Here is a 19,346-nt window from a genome sequence, read left to right as displayed (position 1 = left end):
CTCTCAGGCCAGACTTCCCACTGCCTGAGTGCGTGGCCTCACGCAGGTACGCGTGGGACCAGGGTCCTTGCCGTCTGGGGACGTGGTGACCTGCCCTCCTCACAGGCCGCCCAGGAGGCCGTCTGGTGACACGTCGGTGATTGGAAATGTGAACATGCGCACCTGGTGAGATGGTCACGGGCCGGGAGACGCTGAGTGGCTGTCAGGACGGCGGGGCCACCTCGGGTGGCCTAATTGGGGACAGCACAGCCCGGCTGTGACAGGGTTCCGTGCCCGGGGCGCAGCACGCCAGCCACCATGGCGCACGCTTTATGAAATGCTTTTTAATTCAGCAGCAGAATATCATTAACTTTGTAAGTAGATGAATACAGTGGACAACCAATTTGATTAACTTCTGATGCCGCCGTCGGACGGAGACCAAATGCAATGACGCGCGTCTCTGGCGCGGGCGGGCGGCCTGGCGCGGGGCTGCGGGGGGCGCGGGTCAGCAGGGGCCCCGGGCCGTCAGTCCGGGTTTAGCCCGGAGGCTGACGTGGGACGTCGGCACTTTGTGAATAAGTCAGCTCTCGTTTGAGACGGTCACGGAGCTGCTCCGAGAGGCAGTGACACCTGGCGCAGCCCTTCCCCAGGCTGCCTCCCGGGGACGTGGCCGGCGTGGCCCGGCGGGCGGCCTCATCCGATTAGGCTGCCCGTCTGCGAGTTTATTATGCGGGAGGAGATCAGTGAGGCTCTGCATTGATTGGAGCAAAGGCCTGTTTCATTTATTATTGTTTGTAATCTAATGGATGTTATCGTAACTTTACTTTGATTTATTACTCAATCTATGAAATTGTTTTAAAACCAGGAGTCTTGGGGCTTTCTCCCGTGAAGCAGTTGTTCCCCTTGTTGCTGAGAGTGCGTTATTTGTTGCAGTCGGGCCCAGCTTCTGGGCGGCGCGGTGAGGCCATGGGTTAGGTCGTCCTTTGAAATCTGCGCGTTGGCTCCAGAGCCGTGCCCCCGTCTCTCCTCGGGGTGCCGTGTGCCTCTGCGACCCTCTCGTCTGACCGGTGGATTTCTGCCACGTGCCAGGCCTTGTGCTGGGGACTCAGAGGGGACCAGACCACTCTCCAGGAGCTCCCTCCCCTCCCAGTAAGGAAGGCAATAAGCACACAGCCAGAGTAGGCAGCACGGCAGAAGGACGGGGCTGTGCGGGGGCTGCAGTCCAGGAGAGCTGCTCAGAGGAGGCAGCATTTCCAAGGAAACCTGCAGCCTCAGGGCTCTTGTGAGAAGAGGTTGGCAAAGCAGGTGATGCCTTGATGATGGCAGAACTCGGCCGTCTCCAGGCCTGGAGGGCCAGTGTGGCCGCAGCTCCGTGAGGGAGCGTGACTGGAGAGCAGAGGACAGGCCAGACTTCTGGCGGCCCCACAGCAGGTGGAGGAGAGGCTGGGGGCAGGAGCAGAGGAAAGCAGGGCCCCGCCTGCCGTGGGCAGGGGGACGTAGAGACAGCGGTTCTGTGGTCGCGGACCCCACGCAGAGAGTGGACGTCTGGGGAGGGACGCGGTGGTGGAGAAGCAGCGGGAGGAGAGGGCGAGGTTTCCAATGGCAGCAGGAGGGGCCGATGCCATGGCGTCCTGCGTCCGTGAGTCTGAGAGCTGGACTCTTGTGGGACGTCCGCGTGGGGGCTGTGTGCTCCGGGGCCGGTGCACGCGGCGAGCTGGTGGCTGCTGCCTCATGGAGTCGGGGAGCAGACCCCAGGGAGGCCGAGAGTGGTGTGCGTCCTGCAGGGGCACGGGTGTCCCGTGCATCTGGGGAGCTGAGGGTCCCCACTGGGCCGTCGCGAAGACTTGGCTTAGTGAGCTCACCAGGTGGGGAGGACGGAGACAAGGCCGGGAACAGACAGAACCGCTGGACACGGCACAGCAGACAGAAGCCAGCATCGTGGGCAAGCCAGGCCGAGGCCAAGGATTCGGGGCTGGCTGACGTCTTAAAACCTCTTAAAGCAATTCACGGCTTTAGCCAACCAGAGACCAGGAGCGCCCGGTGACCGCCTGTCGCTCCGCCGGCCAGCTCCGCTCTCGGCTGAGGCCCTCTCTGTCCCGGCCTCACCGGGCGACGCGGGGCTCTCCCCTCAGCGCGCTCCCAGACAGCTCATGCACACGTGAGCCTGGACTTCGGGCGTGGTCCCCCCGCCCGGTGGCGTCCCCTCCCGGTGCCCAGCAGGCGTCCCCGCTTCCGGGGGGGGGGTCTCCTCTTCCTCGGAGAATGGCACCCCCCCAGCTCCTCTCCCCAAGGCGTGGGCACCGCCAGCCCTGTTTTCCTTATACAGCCTCTGCTTCCAGCTGCTCGGCAAGCCCTGACTCCAGGGCATCCCCGACGCCCCCGCGCCCCCACCCCCGGCACAGGGACAGGCCAGGCTCTTCTGTTCAGTGGAGCCCGGACGCCTGGCATTCAACAGGACAGAGAAACACGAGGGAGAGGAAGGGTGCGCAGACTGTGAGGAGGGGACACGCTGCACACGCACACCGCTGCGGGGCGTCTGTAGCTGCCGAGACGGAGGGTGAGCTGAGCAGGCGCTGCGTGTCAGGTGAACGCACGGAAGCCAGGGCGCCTGGGTGCTGGCGAGAGCGCTGGAAACCCACAGTGGTGAAGTGCTTTTCCAACAGCAGCAGAAGCTAGGACGCCTGAGAACAGATCTGACTAAAGGCCGTCGAGACCCTTACAGAGAAAGGTGTGACACCTTATTAAAAGACGTTTTTGAAAGACCTCGATGTGGTTAAAGATGTACTGTGTATGAGCAGGAAGACCGAGTGCCAGAAAGATGCCAGCCGTCCCCACGTCAATCTGTGTTCGTAACCCCAACCCAGCGGCAGGTTTTGGGTGTCATTTGGCAGTTTTGGGGTTTTATGTGGAAGTACAAAGGGCCAAACACAGGAAAAGCGACCGCGAAGAAAGGAAAATGGGCATTCACTCATGCTACTGAATATCAAGACTTATTATAAAGCTGCAACAGGGAGACATGCTATTAGAAATAGCCCAACGGGGCAGAATTGAGGGCCTGGAGAACAGACCCCCAAGGAGACGCCACGTGGTGTGTGAGAGTCGCCACGTAAACGTGGGGGACCGGCGCGCACGGAGTCCCACGTGGAGTGAAGAGCTGCTAGGCTTCACCTCGTGCCGTTCCCGCAGATGAGCCCCTGTTGCTGTGAAAACCCAAACGGGAAAAACCACCTTACACCTTTTACCTGGGGATGGTGAGACCCGTTGTGGAATCGGACTAGGGAACTGGTTACACACAAGACGTAAAGGCAAAAACCGAAAGGAATATGTTGACTAATTTGACTACCTTAAAAATAAAAGCTTTCACTTATAGGTGTATATGTATACGTGTTATGTACGTGTGTGTGTGTGCATGTGTAACTGTGAGTGGAACATAGAACCAGTTCCTGAGGAGGAAGTAGGTGCTATGGTGTGGATAACGTGGGTGAAGGCTCTGAGCCCTTCCAGGGGCACCTTTGACCTTGGTCATCGACACTCAGGATGGCGGCCGCCTCGCGGGGGACAGTGGCGTCAGGAGTGTCCAGCGCACTGGACACCTCGGAAGTCCGCACCCAACCCGAGGCTCCTCTAGGGCAGTGACACCCCGTGTGCACCTCCGTGTCCCCGTCCCCCCAGGACCCCTGCTGTGAGTTCTGTGTGGCTCACGTCCGTCCTTCATCTGTCTAAACGCTTCTTTCCGTTGTGTTTCTCTTATCTTGGCGCCAGGCCTGGGCAGCTTCAGGAACGTCCCTCTCTCTCAGCATCGCGAAGCCCCTCTGTGGTTTCGTGTCGTTTGCACGTTTTCCTCGCTGTGTACTGTTCCACTGTAGGACTGGACCGCGTTCGTTTGTCTTCACACGCTCGGCGTTCGGCGGCTGGGTCTGCTGGTGTTTCCGGCAGCGCTGCCCGCCGGCCCCGCGTGTGTCCTGAGGGCCCTGCCTCTGAGAGCGAGCCCTGCGGGGGGGGTGTGTGCACAGCTCCCCCGGGGTGTAGGCCAGCTGTGAGGCCTGGGGCTGGCTCCGACGGCTGGTGCTCAGCACGCAGCGTCCTGAGGTTCGGGACGTCCTGGCGTGTCCCCTGTGTTACGGGGGACCCAAAGCCAGGACGTGTTCACGGCACAGCCTCTCGGGTCCTGAACTGTGCCCTCAGGGGGCGGAGGTGTTTTCACAGATGCCGCCCTGACCCCACCCCACGTGCGCCCGTGCAGGGCCGCACCTCGCGTGGGGGCCCTGTGTCCACGGGGCGCAGTCTGCTCCCCGGGACAGAGTGGCTGACGTGCCAGGGTCTCACGCGTCTCCAGACCACGGGGCCTTTCCAGCCGTGAGTCGTTCACGCCCATCGATTCTACGTAGGACAGCTCACGTTGAGTGTGTTGTCACAGACTTGAGGATTAGGTGTCAACAGTGTCTTAGGACGTTTCGTCCTCTTCATAGATCCATTTATTTTATTTTTAAAAAAATAATGCGTTGAAAACGCTTTATCCATAGACACAAGGCAATACGGTGCCTTCCGGGAGGAGCTGTGTTGCATTTAAAGGCAGTTGGCCTCCCCGATGGGCAGGGTTCCCCAGCCCCGGCTGCGCGTGGCCCCCGGCATGCCCGCTCCGCCCTAGAACACAGCAGCTGGCTTCTCTGGGAGCCCTGCCTGGCAGACGACCGTGGGAGTTCGCTGGGACTTTGAGGAGGGACGCTCCCTTCTGCGGGCGCCCTGGGAGCTCAGACCTGGCCGTCCTGTCCCCGCGATGCCGTCGGGACACCTTTACCGCTTTGGGGTCGTGTGTGAGACGTGCTGGTGTGGTTTCCTCTTTCCTTGTATCTGGAGAAGAAAACTGTGTTTCTGTGCCCTTCCTGCTCCATTTCCTGGGAAAGCCAGCCAGACGCGGAGGCCGAGGCCAACCTGTACCTGGGCTGCAGACGTCAGCACGGGAACCATCCGTTAGTGAATGTCTGATTTGTTTGCAAATAAGAGGCAGAGGTGTTTCCAGGGAGAGTCTGGCTTGCAGCGGGTGGGCGGCGGCTCTTTCTGCGGGACCCTCGGCAAACCCGCTTCGCCTTTGCTCCACGTCTGCGGACGCATGGCTTCCTGTCCGGCGCGGGGAGCGGTCTGCCTGCGGCCCTGTCCCGTGTCCCAGCTCAGCGTGTCTGCAGAGCGGCCTGCGGCTGTCAGAGCTCAGCTCCCGGTGTGGCTGTTGGTCACGTCAGCCGTTAGCCACGTCGGTGGAGGCTGGGGACTGGCTTCGTAGGGTTCCCAGTGTTGCAGGCCCTCGAGGACCCAGCGAAGCCGGACGGGTGGGACCGGGAGCTTTGGGCCACAGTTAATATGAGAGCCACACGGCCCTGGACCTGGTCCACACCCTGCACCCCTTAAAGCCCCGTCGCAAGAACTCTGGCTTCTGGGTCCCCGTAGCCGTGGGGCGAGGGCGCCCCCGAGGCCGTCCTGCTGCCAGAGGTCAGGGTTCCCACTCTGTGTCTGCTCTCCGGTGGACACAGCAGTGGCTGGACTGCATTTCGCTAATGGAGAATTAATAGGCCCTCTTGACAGTCAGGTTTATAAATATGTAAAAAAGTATTTTAATTGTTTCTAGCAAAACAGGCAAGGAGTCAATACCCTGAGGCGTGACGGACACACTGCGGGCAGGTGCGGGGTCAGAGGGCCTCGAGCTGGCGCCCACGTCCGCACGGCCTGTGACAGATGGGCCCTGAACTGTATTGACGGAGTCAGTCAGACGTTGAAAAAGTTGGGTTGAACTTTGACTTGAGACACTCACTAGAGCTAGTGATGGATTTCCTGACTCTGTGAGTTGCAGTTTCTGTACCTGCGTTGGCAGTTTATTTTCCATTTACTTACTGTAAACTTCTTAGCATTATATCAGCTTTATCACAGTCAGTGAGGCACTGGTTCACGTGTTCGCAGTTGTGTTTATTTACTTACGCTCTTTCTGAGCGCTTTCTTTACCCAAAACAAACAGAAGGATATCCACTGGCTCACGGCTGTGGTCCTGCTGCTTTTGGGGTCCACGTGCTGCCTGCATCCCTCCTCTTGGAGGGGCCCGGACAGTACGTGGCCAGGACAGAAAGCGGAGGCTGGTCCTCGGGTGTGTGCGCCGAGGTCCTCTCGGAGAGCATCCGGGCCAGGTGCCTGACGCCAGGCGAGCAGCGTGTGCCGTTCACTCGGTGCCTGGGCGGAAGGGGCCCGCTGGCACTGACCTGAGTCCCCGCCGCACACACAGGTCCGCGCACACGCACACCAAGTGAAGCGTGGATTCCAGCGAAACAAGTGACTTTCGGCGCAGGGTGCTGCACCCCTGCCGCGGCCCCGCCTCTGCACTATGGCCTTGTCCTGAGGGGCGAGCAGGACCGGCCCCTTCGCCCAGAGCAGCTCTGGCGCCGACGGGCGCGCGTGGCTGCTGGTGCTGTGGATCGTGCACGGGCAGGGCTGGTGGCCCCGGAGGCAGCGGGGCCGCATCTCAGTCCTGAAGGACGATCACGTGGAGGGGGAGGGACTGCCCTGGGCGGCGGCCAGCCTGGGGGAGCCAGGGGTGGGGCGGGGGGAGCCACGGCCACGGCGGGGATGGCCGCGCTGCCCGAGACGGAGCCTGTCTGCACTCAGGACCCGTCCCGCTCTGCCCCAACCCTTGCACGCTGGACCCCTGGACCGCGCGGCAGACATGAGGCAGCGGGTCGGGCGTGTCTGTGGCAGAGACTCCCATGCGGGGTCGGCTAGAGCAGGGGTCCCCAACCCCTGGGCCGTGGACCATTACTGGCCTGTTAGGAACCGGGCCACACAGCAGGAGGTGAGCGGCGGGAGAGTCCTCAAAGCTTCAGCTGCCACTCCCCATCCTCCCCATCCCTCCCATCCTCCCCATCCCTCCCATCCTCCCCATTCTCCACATCCCTCCCCATCCCTCACCGTCCTCCCCGGCCCTCCCCATCCTCCCCCTCCCTCCCATCCTCCCCATCCCTCCCATCCTCCCCATCCCTCCCATCCTCCCCATCCCTCCCATCCTCCCCATCCTCCCCAGCCCTCCCCATCCACCGCAGCCCTCCCATCCTCCCCCTCCCTCCCATCGCTCCCCAGCCCTCCCCATCCTCCGCATCTTCCCCATCCTCCCCATTCCTCCCATCCTCCCCATCCTCTGCATCCTCCCCATCCTCTGCATCCTCCCCATCCTCCCCATCCTCCCCCTCCCTCCCATCCTCCCCAGCCCTCCCCATCCTCCCCCTCCCTCCCATCCTCCCCATCCTCCCCAGCCCTCCCCATCCTCCCCCTCCCTCCCATCCTCCCCAGCCCTCCCATCCTCCCCATCCTCTGCATCCTCCCCATCCTCCCCATCCTCTGCATCCTCCCCATCCTCCCCATCCTCCCCCTCCCTCCCATCCTCCCCAGCCCTCCCATCCTCCCATCCTCCCCAGCCCTCCCCATCCTCCCCCTCCCTCCCATCCTCCCCATCCTCTGCATCCTCCCCATCCTCCCCCCCATCCTCCCATCCTCCCATCCTCCCCAGCCCTCCCCATCCACTGCAGCCCTCCCATCCTCCCCCTCCCTCCCATCCTCCCCAGCCCTCCCATCACCCCCATCCTTCCCATCGCTCCCCAGCCCTCCCCATCCTCCGCATCTTCCCCATCCTCCCCATCCTCCCCCTCCCTCCCATCCTCCCCCTCCCTCCCATCCTCCCCAGCCCTCCCATCCTCCCCATCCTCCCCCTCCCTCCCATCCTCCCCATCCCTCCCATCACCCCCATCCTTCCCATCGCTCCCCATTCTCCCCATCGCTTGCATTGCCTCCTCAACCACATCCCCCCACCGTCCATGGAACAACTGTCTTCCACAAAACTGGTCCCTGGTGCAAAAAAGTTTGGGGCCCACTGGACGAGAGGCTGGAGCTCCCAGTGTCCTGGGTCAGGAGGTGTCTGTGGCTGACTGTTGAGTTTCAGGGGCTGTGACTGGGCTGCAATGAGCTGAACTCTTATTCTTGCTCAAAACTGCTTTAGAAATATTCTCATACTGGTCTCTCTCGATTTCTCTTTTTGGTCTACAGGCACTAGGAAGCTTTTACTTTCTTCATGAATCCTTAAAAAACATCTACCAGTTTGACTTTAAAGGTAAGACCCCATGCTGTCCTTTGCTGTCTTCTGGGTTTACTGTCTTGGTGGACCCCACCCCCGCCCGGTGGTCTGGCTTCTCCCTGTCTCTTCCACCCAGTGCCCCTGCGAGAGGATCACGTGGTCTGGGTTTGATCGAGTGGTTTGGTGCAGTCACTAAGCCAGGAATTGCAAGGAGACCTGCTTTCTGGCTTCCCTGAAACCGAGATGCTGGCCTGCCCTGGGCAGCGTCCGCTCCCCACACTCCCACCCCTCACAGCTCGGGCGGGTGACTCTGGTTTTCCTGTAATAGAGTTAAGAGGAGAAGGAAATGGTTTGTGTCTGTTCCTGTCAAATGTGAGAAAGTGAAAAAAAAATTAAGAATACAACTGGAGGATGGCATATTTCAGAAGAAAATAGGCCAGAGCATATGTGTGGCAGAGCGGAAAACGCTGCCCCGTGTGTCATGGGCAAACACCGCGTGCCTGTGCTGAGAAGAGTCCCCTGAGGTGCTTGTGACGTGGAGGCGTGCGAGGAGGTGCCGCCCTGCCCGGGTGGGCTGCAGGATGTGTGCGCCCGTCTTCCACGAGGGCCGTGTCTTCGTGTGACGTGTGGGTGCGTCTGAGCTGCGCATGGAGCCGAATCTCCTTACTCTGAGATGCCTCCGAAGGTGTGGCTGCCGAGCGGCTGGGTGGGTCGGTCCATTCAGAGCCCCTGTCTCGCCTGCGCGCGCCAGGTTGAGAAGCACCGACTCCATCCGCATTGAGAACAGGGTCCCAGCCAGCAGCTGAGGTCACCGGCCCTGCTGTCTGAGGGTTCTCTGCACGGGAGACGCCGCGTCTGACTTTCCCACCGAGGCGCTCGGAGCGGCCCGGCAGACCTGGCGGGAGAGGGGCTGGACTGCTCTTCCCACGACCTCTGCAGACACTGGACTCCTCGTGTCACGTCGTCGGGCCACGGCGCTGCGAGCAGAGGGGAGCCGGGCAGGCACAGCGGCTCCGGCGTCGCTGGAAGCGGAAGGGCTGCGCGTCCAAGAACCTGCACCTCAGGCGTCACAGGCGCCACGTCTCTTGAACTTTTCCTTTTCTCAAGGAACCATCTGCAGATGTATTTTATTGCTGTATCAAACTCATCGTGACAGACCTGGCTGACCCACAGTTTGTTTACAGCTGGACCTTCGATGTGCATTTGACTCCAGCAAGACCCCCAGCGTGTCCGTGACGAGACCTCTGATGAGACGGGCAGTGGCCACGCCCTGAGCAGGTGAACCTGGCAGTGGCTGTGTCACGTGTGGAAACACCCGGGTGCGTGGCGTGGCAGGTGTTGTTGCCCACCCGCGGGGCGGGCCGGCCGGGGTCTCTGGCAGGCCTGCTCCGCGGCCCCTGCTCTTCGAGGCTTTCACCTCTGCCTGGAATGGAGCTACAGAAAAGCAGTCCAGAATTTGTGAAGTTGGAATACACTTTTAAAAAGCGATAGCCTGAATTTTAACAAATAGGTTGCTATTTAGAAACTTGAGATGAAAAGGGGTGAAAGGGACTCCAGTTTCTGGTCCAACGTGTGATAAGCTTGGACGTTGTCACTGCTTCCTCACAAGAGACAATCCAGACAAGCTGAAAATAGAGGGTTCTTCTTAGATCCCTCGGAGAAGCAAGGTCACAGGGCAAACTGCTGTCTCCAGACCTGGGGAGACAGGCACGCAGGCCCGGAGAGTCAGAGCCCACTGTGCAGAGACCACTGCATGCTCGGGACGCCTGAGAGATGCTGAGCGTGAACCGCTGGCGGGGGAGACGCACCCAGACTCAGGGCTCCAGACTCTCCTGGGTTTTACCTCGAGGAGCCTCACCGGGTTCTCATGATGCAGATCAAAGGAAAATCCCCATGCACTTCCGGCAGGGGAGGGGAAAGTAGCTGTTTTGAAATATGCCCAGACAGTTCTTCTGTTCTTCTTAAAGGCCTGCCTTCAGGGAAACCCTTTCACCAGAGCCCAGCCCACTGGGGTCTGATCAGGGCCTAACCGATGAGGGAGGGAGAGAGACAATTCCAGCCTCCTCTAGCCTTCCTGTGCAACCTGAGGAAACAGGAAGAAGAGCTAATTAAATCCAAAGTAAGCAGAAGAAAAGAAATAATAAAAGTTGGAGCATAAATCAATGAAATTGAAAACGCACGCTCAGTGGAGAAAATTAATGAAAGCAAAAGCTGGTGCTTTGAAAAGATCAATAAAACTGGTAAACCTTTAGCCAGGCTAACCAGGAGAAAAAGAAGACACAGATTACTAATATTAGAAATGAGAGAGGGGCCTCACTGCTGACCCTTGAATGTTAAGGGATAATAAAGGTATGTTATGAGTCAGTCTGTGCCTGTAGATTTGGTAACTTAGATGCCCCTCTTCTTTGAAAGATACAACCCACCGAAACTCATTCAAGGAGGCCTGGGTGATATGATGGGCCTTTATCTGTTAAAAGATATTCAATCATTAATTAATAATATTTTAAAAGCATCAAGCCCAGATGGTTTCACTGGTGAATTCTATCAAACATTTAAGGAAGAAATTATACCACTTCTCTAGAATCTCTCCCAGAAAATAAAAGCAGAGGGAAAACTTCCTGATTCATTCTATGAGTCCAGCATTACCCAAATACCAAAACTAGGTAAGGGTATTACCAAAAAGGAAAACTATCTCTCCAGTATTTGTGTTTTATGTTCATGAGGCCTGTATCTCTCATGAACATAAAACGCAAATTCCTCAACCTAATATTAATAACTCAAAACTAACAATGTATGAGAAAAATCATACATTAAGACCAATTCACATTTATCCCTGATGAAGCCTGATTCAACATTCAGAAATCAATGTGATCCAAAACGTCAAAAGGCTAAAGAAGAAAATTGCATGATTATGTCAATAGAAGTAAAAAAAAAATTTGATAAAATCCAACACCCATTTATAGTAAAAAGTCTCAGCAAACTAGGAATAGAGATCTTCCTCAACTTGAATAAAACACATCTGCAGAGATTCTAATTTACATCACACTTAATGGTGAGAAACTATATGCTTTTCCCCTAAGGTCAGTGACAAGGCAGGGGTGTCCATTCTCACTATTTCTTTTCAGCATCATACTGGAAATCTTGGCTAATGCAATAAGACAAGAAAAGGAAATAAAAGGCTTATTGATGGGAAGGGGCTGTACTAGTTCTTAGGCGACATGTTTATATAGAAAATCCTGGACTTCCCTGGTGGCGCAGTGGTTAAAGTATCCGCCTGCCAATGCAGGGGACATGGGTTTGAGGCCTGGTCCCAGAAGATCCCACATATTGCAGAGCAACTAACCCCGTGCGCCACAACTACTGAGCCTGCACTCTAGAGCCCATGAGCCACAACTGTTGAGCCCTCGTGCCACAGCTATTGAAGCTTGCACGTCTAGAGCCCATGCTCCACAACAAGAGAAGCCACCACAATGAGAAGCCCCTGCACTGCAATGAAGAGTAGCCCCCACTTGTAGCAACTGGAGAAAGCCCACATGCAGCAATGAAGACCCAACGCAGCCAATAAATAAATAAATTTATGAAAAAAAAAGAAGATTCTAAGGAACCAACAACAACAATAGCAACAGAAACTGGTGCCAAGAAGCAAGGTTGCAGGGTATGAGGTTAATAAGTGTAAGTCAGTGGCTTCCCTTGACACCAGCATCAAACAGGTAGAATGTGAAATTAAAACACAATATCGTTTACCGTAACACACATACAAAAAGAGCACTTAGGAATAAATCTAACAAAACATGTTCAGTATCTACATGAGGAAAACTACAAAATTCTGATGGAATTTTGGAAACAAGAAGACCCACATAAATGGAGAGAGAGCCTGTGTTCATGGCTAGGAAGGCCCAGTGTTGTCAGGAGGCCAGTGCTTCCCAGCTCGATGCATAGATTTAGCACAAGCTCGTTCAGAATCCCGGCCAGTTATTTTGTGAATATTGACAAACTGATCTAAAGTTTATATGGAGGCAAGAGACCCAGAACAGGCAGCACAACACTGAAGGAGAGCAGAGTCGGGGGACTGACGCTACTCAGTGTCAAGACTTTCTGTAAATTACAGTAATCAAGACAGTGTGGTGTTGGTGAGAAAAGAGACAGACGGATCAATGGAACGGAGCAGAGAGCCCAGACGTGGACCCACGCAAGGACAGTCCGCTGATCTGTGACAGATACGCAGAGGTCATAAAATAGAGCAAATGTACTCTTCTCAACAAATGGTACTGGAACCTGCTGGACACCCACATGCAAAAAATTGAGTCTAGTCACAGAGCTCACACCTTCACAGAAACTTAAAATGGATCATAGACCTAAATGTAAAATGTGAAACTGTAAAACCCCCAGATGATAACATAGCAGAAAATGTAGGTGACCTTGGGTTTAGTGATGACTTTTTTAGATACAACACCAAAAGCATGATCCATTAAAAAAATAACTGTAAGTTGGAATTCATTAAAGTGAAAATTCACTTATACTTTGCAAAGGACACTGTGAAGAGAATGAGAAGACAAGTCACAGATGGGAGAAAATCTTTGCAAAAGACACATCTGATAAAGGACTGTTATCCAACATATACAAAGAGCTCTTAAAACTCAACAATAAAAAAACCCAATTTAAAAGTGAGCTAAAGATTTGAACAGACATCTCACCCAAGAAGATATATAGATAGCAAATAAGCGTATGATGAAAAGATTTCAACATCATATGTCATCAGGGAAATGCAAATTAAAACAACAGTTAAAACCACTGCACACCTATGAGAATGGCTAAAATCTGACAACTTGACAACACCATGCTAGCAAGGACGTGGCGCCACAGGAGCTCTCACTCTCCTCTGGCGGTGATGCAAAGGGGTCCAGCCGCTTTGGAAGACAGGTCGGCAATTTCTCCCAAAGCTAGACATAATCTTACACATCCCTTGACATTTACCCAATTGAGTTGAAAACTAATGTCCACACAAAAACCTTTACAGAAATCTTTATAGCATCTTTATTCATAATTAGCAAAAACTGGAAGTAACCAGAATATGTCCTTCACAGGTGAGCAAATAAACAAGTTGTGGTCCGCCCAATGGAATATTATTCAGCAGTAAAACAAAATAAGCTATCAAGACACAAAAACTCATGGAGGAACCTAAAATGTGTGTTCCTGTTAGAAAGCAGCCCACTGGAAGAGGCTGCCTTCCACGTGTGGCCAGCAACCAAAGAAACGTGGAGACAGTGAAAGCATGGCTGTCCACAGGGGCTGGGGAGGGCAGGGTGAACAGGTGGAGCACCGGGGCTGTAGGGCCTTGGAGGTGCTCTGTGTGACACTGCAGTGGTGGATATTGGCATCGCATGTTTCCGGACCCCTGGCGTGTAGGAGCCCAGCAACGCCAGCTGTTGGGAAGCTATGAGGGGTGGGGGAGGGGTGGGAACGCTTCACTTTCCGCTCAATTTTTGTAATCCCCAAACTGTTTTAAAAATAAAGTCTTGTTTTTAAGAAAGATCAAGGCCTCCTCCCCACCCACTCCTGCCCAGTCTCCTCCCCTTTCCTCAAGGAGACTGGGGCTCCGTCCAGCAGGCCGGCCTCCTGCTGCTGCGCCGGCCCCATCCTCATTGCCGAGAGCCTGCAGGCGGCTGCCGACACCTCAGGGCTGGGCCTGCATCTGTGCCCACCTGGCTCACCGAGGGCTGGTGCGTCCGGCCTGTGGATGTCTGTCTTTCCTGAGGATGTCTGTGCCCACCTGGCTCACCGAGGGCTGGTGCATCCGGCCTGTGGATGTCTGTCTTTCCTGAGGATGTCCGTGCCCACCTGGCTCACCGAGGGCTGGTGCGTCCAGCCTGTGGATGTCTGTCTTTCCTGAGGATGTCTGTGCCCACCTGGCTCACCGAGGGCTGGTGCGTCCGGCCTGTGGATGTCTGTCTTTCCTGAGGATGTCCATGCCCACCTGGCTCACCGAGGGCTGGTGCGTCCGGCCTGTGGATGTCTGTCTTTCCTGAGGATGTCCGTGCCCACCTGGCTCACCGAGGGCTGGTGCATCTGGCCTGTGGATGTCTGTCTTTCCTGAGGATGTCCGTGCCCGCCTGGCTCACCGAGGGCTGGTGCATCCGGCCTGTGGATGTCTGTCTTTCCTGAGGATGTCCGTGCCCACCTGGCTCACCGAGGGCTGGTGCGTCCGGCCTGTGGATGTCTGTCTTTCCTGAGGATGTCCGTTTGGGGGGTGTCCACCCTGCTGCAGCTCATGAACTGAAGCCCCCAGTGGGCTCTTGTGATGATCCAGCCTTTGCTGCGGGGATCCCCGTCCTGAGCAGACCTTTAGAAAGAACGTTCTTCATTCTCAGGTCCAGGCAGCACTGGAGCCGTGGCTGTTAGCAGACGGCGCACAGGGAGGAGGGCTAAATAACCCCCTGCAGGGCCCCCAGCCAGTGCTGCCGCTCCTGCTCCCCACCCGGAGGTCCGCAGAGGCCCCGCGTCAGGGGGCCCCTCCCAGTGACAAGGCTGGTCACCCGGGAGGAGGGGGTCCCTAGGACCGGGCAGAGGCCGGCCACTGCCGGGCGCTGGACCTTCACCTGGCCCTCACCCTCCTCAGGGGCCTGGTGGGGCCCAGGGCCACCCTCCCCTCCCCCATCAGGCTCCGCTCCACCCTGCTCTGGGGCTCCCGGCCCCCCCACCAGGTGCCAGCACCCGTGCTCCTCACTCGGCGGCAGAGCTCCCCATCGGAGGGGCCCCCTCCGCCTTCCTGGCCGCCACAGGCTCCTCAGCAGGACCCAGCTCAGGCCCCTCTTGGTGGCCGCACTTGGGGAGTGTCCACGTCCCGTGTCCTAATCCACGTCCATCTCCACGCCTGATGCCCAGGTCCGCTCTCCGTGTCGGGTCTGTGTCCCGTGTCCATGTCTCCTCGGCGCTCAGTGGACGTCCTGGTTCCCAGTGGTGCAGGGAGAGCCCCGGAGGGGTGTTTGAGGAGGGGAGTCAGGGGCCGGGGCGGAGTGGAAGGGTGGGGGCCCCCCTGCAGGCTGCAGCCACCTGAGACCCCAGGACCCAGCGGTCTGTGTGGGGACAGGCCTGCCTTCTGCAGGAGTGGTCAGCTACCCTGCTCCTGGGCCGGGGTAGCCCGTCCGTCCTCGGGAAGGGGAGCTGGATGTGCTGTGCCTGTGACGGCGGGGTGCCTCTCAGACGGTGCCCGCCCTCCCCCGCCATCCTGATGCCGGCTGTGCGGGGTGACGTTTGATAAAGGCTGCCCTGCCACGGAGATGGATGGGTGGTTACGGGAAGTGCCCCCTGTGACGAAACGCACCTTTGCACCGTTTCCCGCTGCAGGCGGGTGTTATGAGTGGGTCGTGGCTTCGCGCCTTGTTTGTTTACACCCGCCTGCGCCCACCTTCCCCGGGGACCGGCCTCCTGGCTCGAGGGTTCACCTGCATTTCCCCCGTGGGCCCTCGGAGGCAACGAGAGTGGGGACCCGGGTGGGGCAGCTTCAGAACCAGAGGCACCTGTCGTCTGAGGCTCCTCCCTGTGGTCTGGGAACGAGGTCGGAGGAGCAGCGGGTACAGCCCGGCTCTGCACTGGGAGACGGGGGTCCACGTCACGTCCTGTCTGCACACCAGGGGGCCCGCAGCACGGGCGGCAGGCGGGCTGCGCGTGGCGTGCAGGCCAGGACGCCCACAGACACTCTGACAGCACAGCTCATCCTTTGCCCCCACACCAAGGATCTCCTTACACGCAGGACCCTGGCCCAGGAGCTCTGGCAGCCAGTGGGGGCAGTCCGGCGACCCCGTGGGCTGGGGTCTCTCCGTGGCGGGCTCAGCGGGTCCTCCTGCCGCACAGGCTTCCTGCCAGCTTCTTGTGGGGAGCCTGGCAGCCTTCCACCCGCCAGACCCGTTAGAGTTTGAGGAATAGACACATATTTGTTCATTAAACCCCACGGCGGTCTCTAAAAAGGAACGATCCCAGGCCCCAGGTGTGAAAGGACCAGACAGGCCCTGTGTGCCGGGGTCAACCAAGTGCAGGGAGGGCCTACAGGGCACTGGATGGGGCGGGTGGCGGGGGAGCGCGGGCCCAGGGTGCCAGGACGTCTTTCCTTTCCCGTCTCACGTAAAGATGCATCCTCCCTGGTGATGAGTGATGTTGGCTGGATGTGAGGAGGAAATCGATGTTATTAAATGAATTCACCGTAGTGTGAGTGCACGGTCACTCCACGGTCCTTTTAAATACAGTCGCAGTTTGCTCAGAGGATGCCAGTTAGCCCCTGTAAACCTGCGGGCTGGGAGCTCCGAGGGGGTCATGACGTCCAGTGTCAGATTCAGGTTCAGAGAGGGGACTTTATGGGCCACAGGCATCCCCCGGAGCAGCTGCCCTGCCTGGGGCCACAGCCCTCGTCCGGTCTGCCTCTGGGGCCTCCCTTGCCCCCCGCAGTGCCGCCCGGGTGGGACCCGGGACCCCCCGTGGCTCTGAGCTGGGAGGAGGGGGCAAAGAGCGGAGGTTACCCCGGGTTCTTCTGCTCTCTTCTAGCCAAGAAGTATAAAAAAGTCACCGGTAAGGAGATCTACTCAGACACGCTGGAGAGCACGCCCATGCTGGAAAAAGAGAAGTTCCCACAGGACTATTTCCCCGAGGTACGTGGGGGCCCCGCCGGCCACACTCACGCCAGTGCGTTTGCCTCCAGGGCGGTCGCACCGGAGGTGAGATCTCGGACACGACATCGCCCTACTTCACAGGGGGTCCCCCCGCTGCCGTCACGCTCCAGTGTTCTGTCCTTCTGGGAGGCTCTGAAACCCGTGTGGGTTCACCTGGGTGGTGTCAGGCGAGGGCTGGGAGAACCTGGTGTTTATCGTCCCATCAGTCAGTGCGTTTCCCAGTCATCATCATTCCCAGGCAAAGGAAGCTTCTCCCCCCAGAGATGCAGGAAAACAGCAATCTCTCCCTTTGCCGGGCGCCTCCCAGCCGACCCTGGTGTGAGCAGGTGACGCTTCCCGGCCAGAGAGCTGGGGCGCGTGGGGCGGTGGCCCTCGGACGCGCGCCCCGTCCGTCCCCGGGGTGCTGGGCGAGCCCCCGGCTCTTCCACGGGTGAAGCCTTGGGTGTGGCCAGAGGCTTGGAGCCGGGCCTCACCCTGTGTCCCTGCTTCGCGGGGGAAGAGGCAGGGTTATTTCTTACCTGTGCTCAGACACAGTCAGAGAGCGCGGGTGTGTTTCCTCCAGGTGTTACTGCATTTTGTATAGTTTTGTCATTTTTATGCAGCCGTTACACTGCAGGCGTAATTTTGGATTCTAGTACTTTTAGTGGATGTTATAATAACCAGCGTTTTTGGAGTCTCGTAACCTTTGTGGTTCACACGTTGGTCCAGACTGGGTCAGCTTCCCTTTCAGGGCCTGTCGGCTCACGGCAGGAAGTGCCCACGGGTGAAGCATTCCGGGTGAGACTGAGAGCAGGGCATCCCCCGCTCACAGCCGTGTTTCCACGCGGACCCCCGCCCCTGCCCCCGCTCCGCCACGGGGCAGGTCTGCTTGGCTGAGAAGGATGGCTGGCTGCCCGCCCCCGGGCCACCGCTCCTGCCCTCGGAGCTGATCTCAGCAAGGCCACCACTTTATTAACTCGCTTTATGACCCGATCCTGCAGTGGGGGGAGGTGGCCGCCCCGTGAAGGATGGGCGCGTGTCCCGTCGGCACGGCTTCCTCATCCATCGTCACCGCCAAGGACGTGGTGTCGGCCCGCCTCCCAGCAGCCGCCGCGCCCCCCGGCCCCTCAGCACTGCTCCCCCTCTGCTCTGTGTCCCAGGTTGGAGGAGGGTGCGGCTGGAAAGCTCTGGAAGCTTCCTTCCTCGGCCTCCTGTGAACGCGGCTGAGCCCGCGAGTCCTGCAGTACCCCCAGGACAGTGGCCGCGGGACACGTGGTTCCCCAGAGAGCGACCGGGGGCCCCAGTGAAAACTGTGCAGACTGGGGGGGGGGGGTGCCAGGGAGGGGGCGGGGGCTGCAGCGCCCCGGGGAGGGCCTCGGCCTCGTCCGCGACGCGGGCCCCTTAGTGGCGGGAGAGCCAGCTTACAGCGGTCCAGCGGGGCCGTCTGGGGACAGCCCCGACCTGACCAAGGAAGAGGCTCTGATATGTCAGCAACTGTTCTGCAGGAGGGACCCCTGGCACCCCGGGCGATGGCCAGGGTCCATGCACCTGGCAGGGAAGGCAGGGCCGCTGGGGACGGCCCCAAGGCCAGCCTCGCCCAGGTCAGCGCAGGGGCTGGGCGGCCGGCAGGCAGCGCGGGCGCGGGACGCACGTGGGGCCGGGCGGGGAGCGTCTGAGGCACCCGCGGAGCAGTTCCGCATCTTTGTTTGCAATCTTCTCCTTTAATTAAAGTCCACTGAAGGCCTGAGCCATGGCGGGCGCCCAGGCGAGCCCGTGGCCCGGGCGCCCGGGATGCTCTTTCCCCGCCCGCCCCTCCCCTGAGGCGCTGCCCCCCCAGGGCCGCCTGTGTCTAGGACGGAGGTCCTACTCCTCGACGCCTGCCAAGGACGGGGTTGCACCTGGGTGACCCGGCTCAGGATGGACACCTGGCGTGCAGCCACCGTCTCCCAGGGACTCGCCCGGCCCCCCCAGCGTCCCTCATTCTCTCATCACGCGCTGGTGACTGCAGAATTCCGTGTCCCCTCATTGCACCTGTGTTCTCAGCGCCGGGGTGCCAGGAGGCTCCCAGCATCTGCCCTGCAGGAGCTGGGATGCCCCCCAGAGAGGAGGCGTCTGTGATGGTCACGTGTCCTCCTGGGTGGGCAGAGGGCGTCTCCAGGAGGAGGCTGCTTCCTCCAGAGAAGGTGTCTGGCACCTGGGCGGAGCCTCTGTGTTCCCGGCCTGCCCCCCACCTCCCGCCCCCTTGGCTCTGGCCTCCATCCCTCCCTGCACAGTGGCTTCCTTCTGAGGGGCTCCCTGTCGCCCCCCCCCCCGGCTCTTCCCTGCACGGACTCCCTCCCCAGGCCCCCGTGTGTTCAGGGGTCTCCCTGTGGTCTCTCTTCTCTGCAGGGCCCAGGCAGCTGTGACGCTTGAGCGGAGGTTGACGTGGGGGTGGGTGGGGCAGGTGTGGGGCCTCAGCCGTGGTCCCCGCCTTCCTGCACGCCCCACGTGCTGTCCCCTCCGAGGTGCTGGCAGGTACCGGCTGGCTCCGTGGGAAGACAGCGGGGGTTGCGGGTGGGGGCGGGCCCTCCACGGACCTGCTCAGGGCAGCCTCACCTCCACACCCACAGGCAGGGGGGTGCGTGCGT

General features: G+C 58.9%; 1 protein-coding gene across 4 annotated transcripts in view; it reads left to right on the top strand.

The window, feature by feature from the left end:
• Positions 1 to 19,346, top strand: part of INPP5A (inositol polyphosphate-5-phosphatase A) — a 173,752-nt gene that overhangs the window by 107,447 nt on the left and 46,959 nt on the right. For all 4 annotated transcript variants that reach the window (XM_057734837.1, XM_057734839.1, XM_057734838.1 and 1 more), the window contains exons 5-6: positions 8,053 to 8,116; positions 16,616 to 16,719. In XM_057734837.1, coding sequence (XP_057590820.1) covers positions 8,053 to 8,116; positions 16,616 to 16,719 — 168 coding nt within the window. The remainder of the gene's footprint in view (positions 1 to 8,052; positions 8,117 to 16,615; positions 16,720 to 19,346) is intronic.

This window comes from Hippopotamus amphibius, chromosome 5 (assembly GCF_030028045.1).
Source record: "Hippopotamus amphibius kiboko isolate mHipAmp2 chromosome 5, mHipAmp2.hap2, whole genome shotgun sequence".
In the NCBI taxonomy this organism is placed as follows: Eukaryota; Metazoa; Chordata; class Mammalia; order Artiodactyla; family Hippopotamidae; genus Hippopotamus; species Hippopotamus amphibius.
The sequence above is the reverse complement of the archived record's forward strand: the minus strand, read 5'-3'. Positions and strand labels throughout refer to the sequence as shown.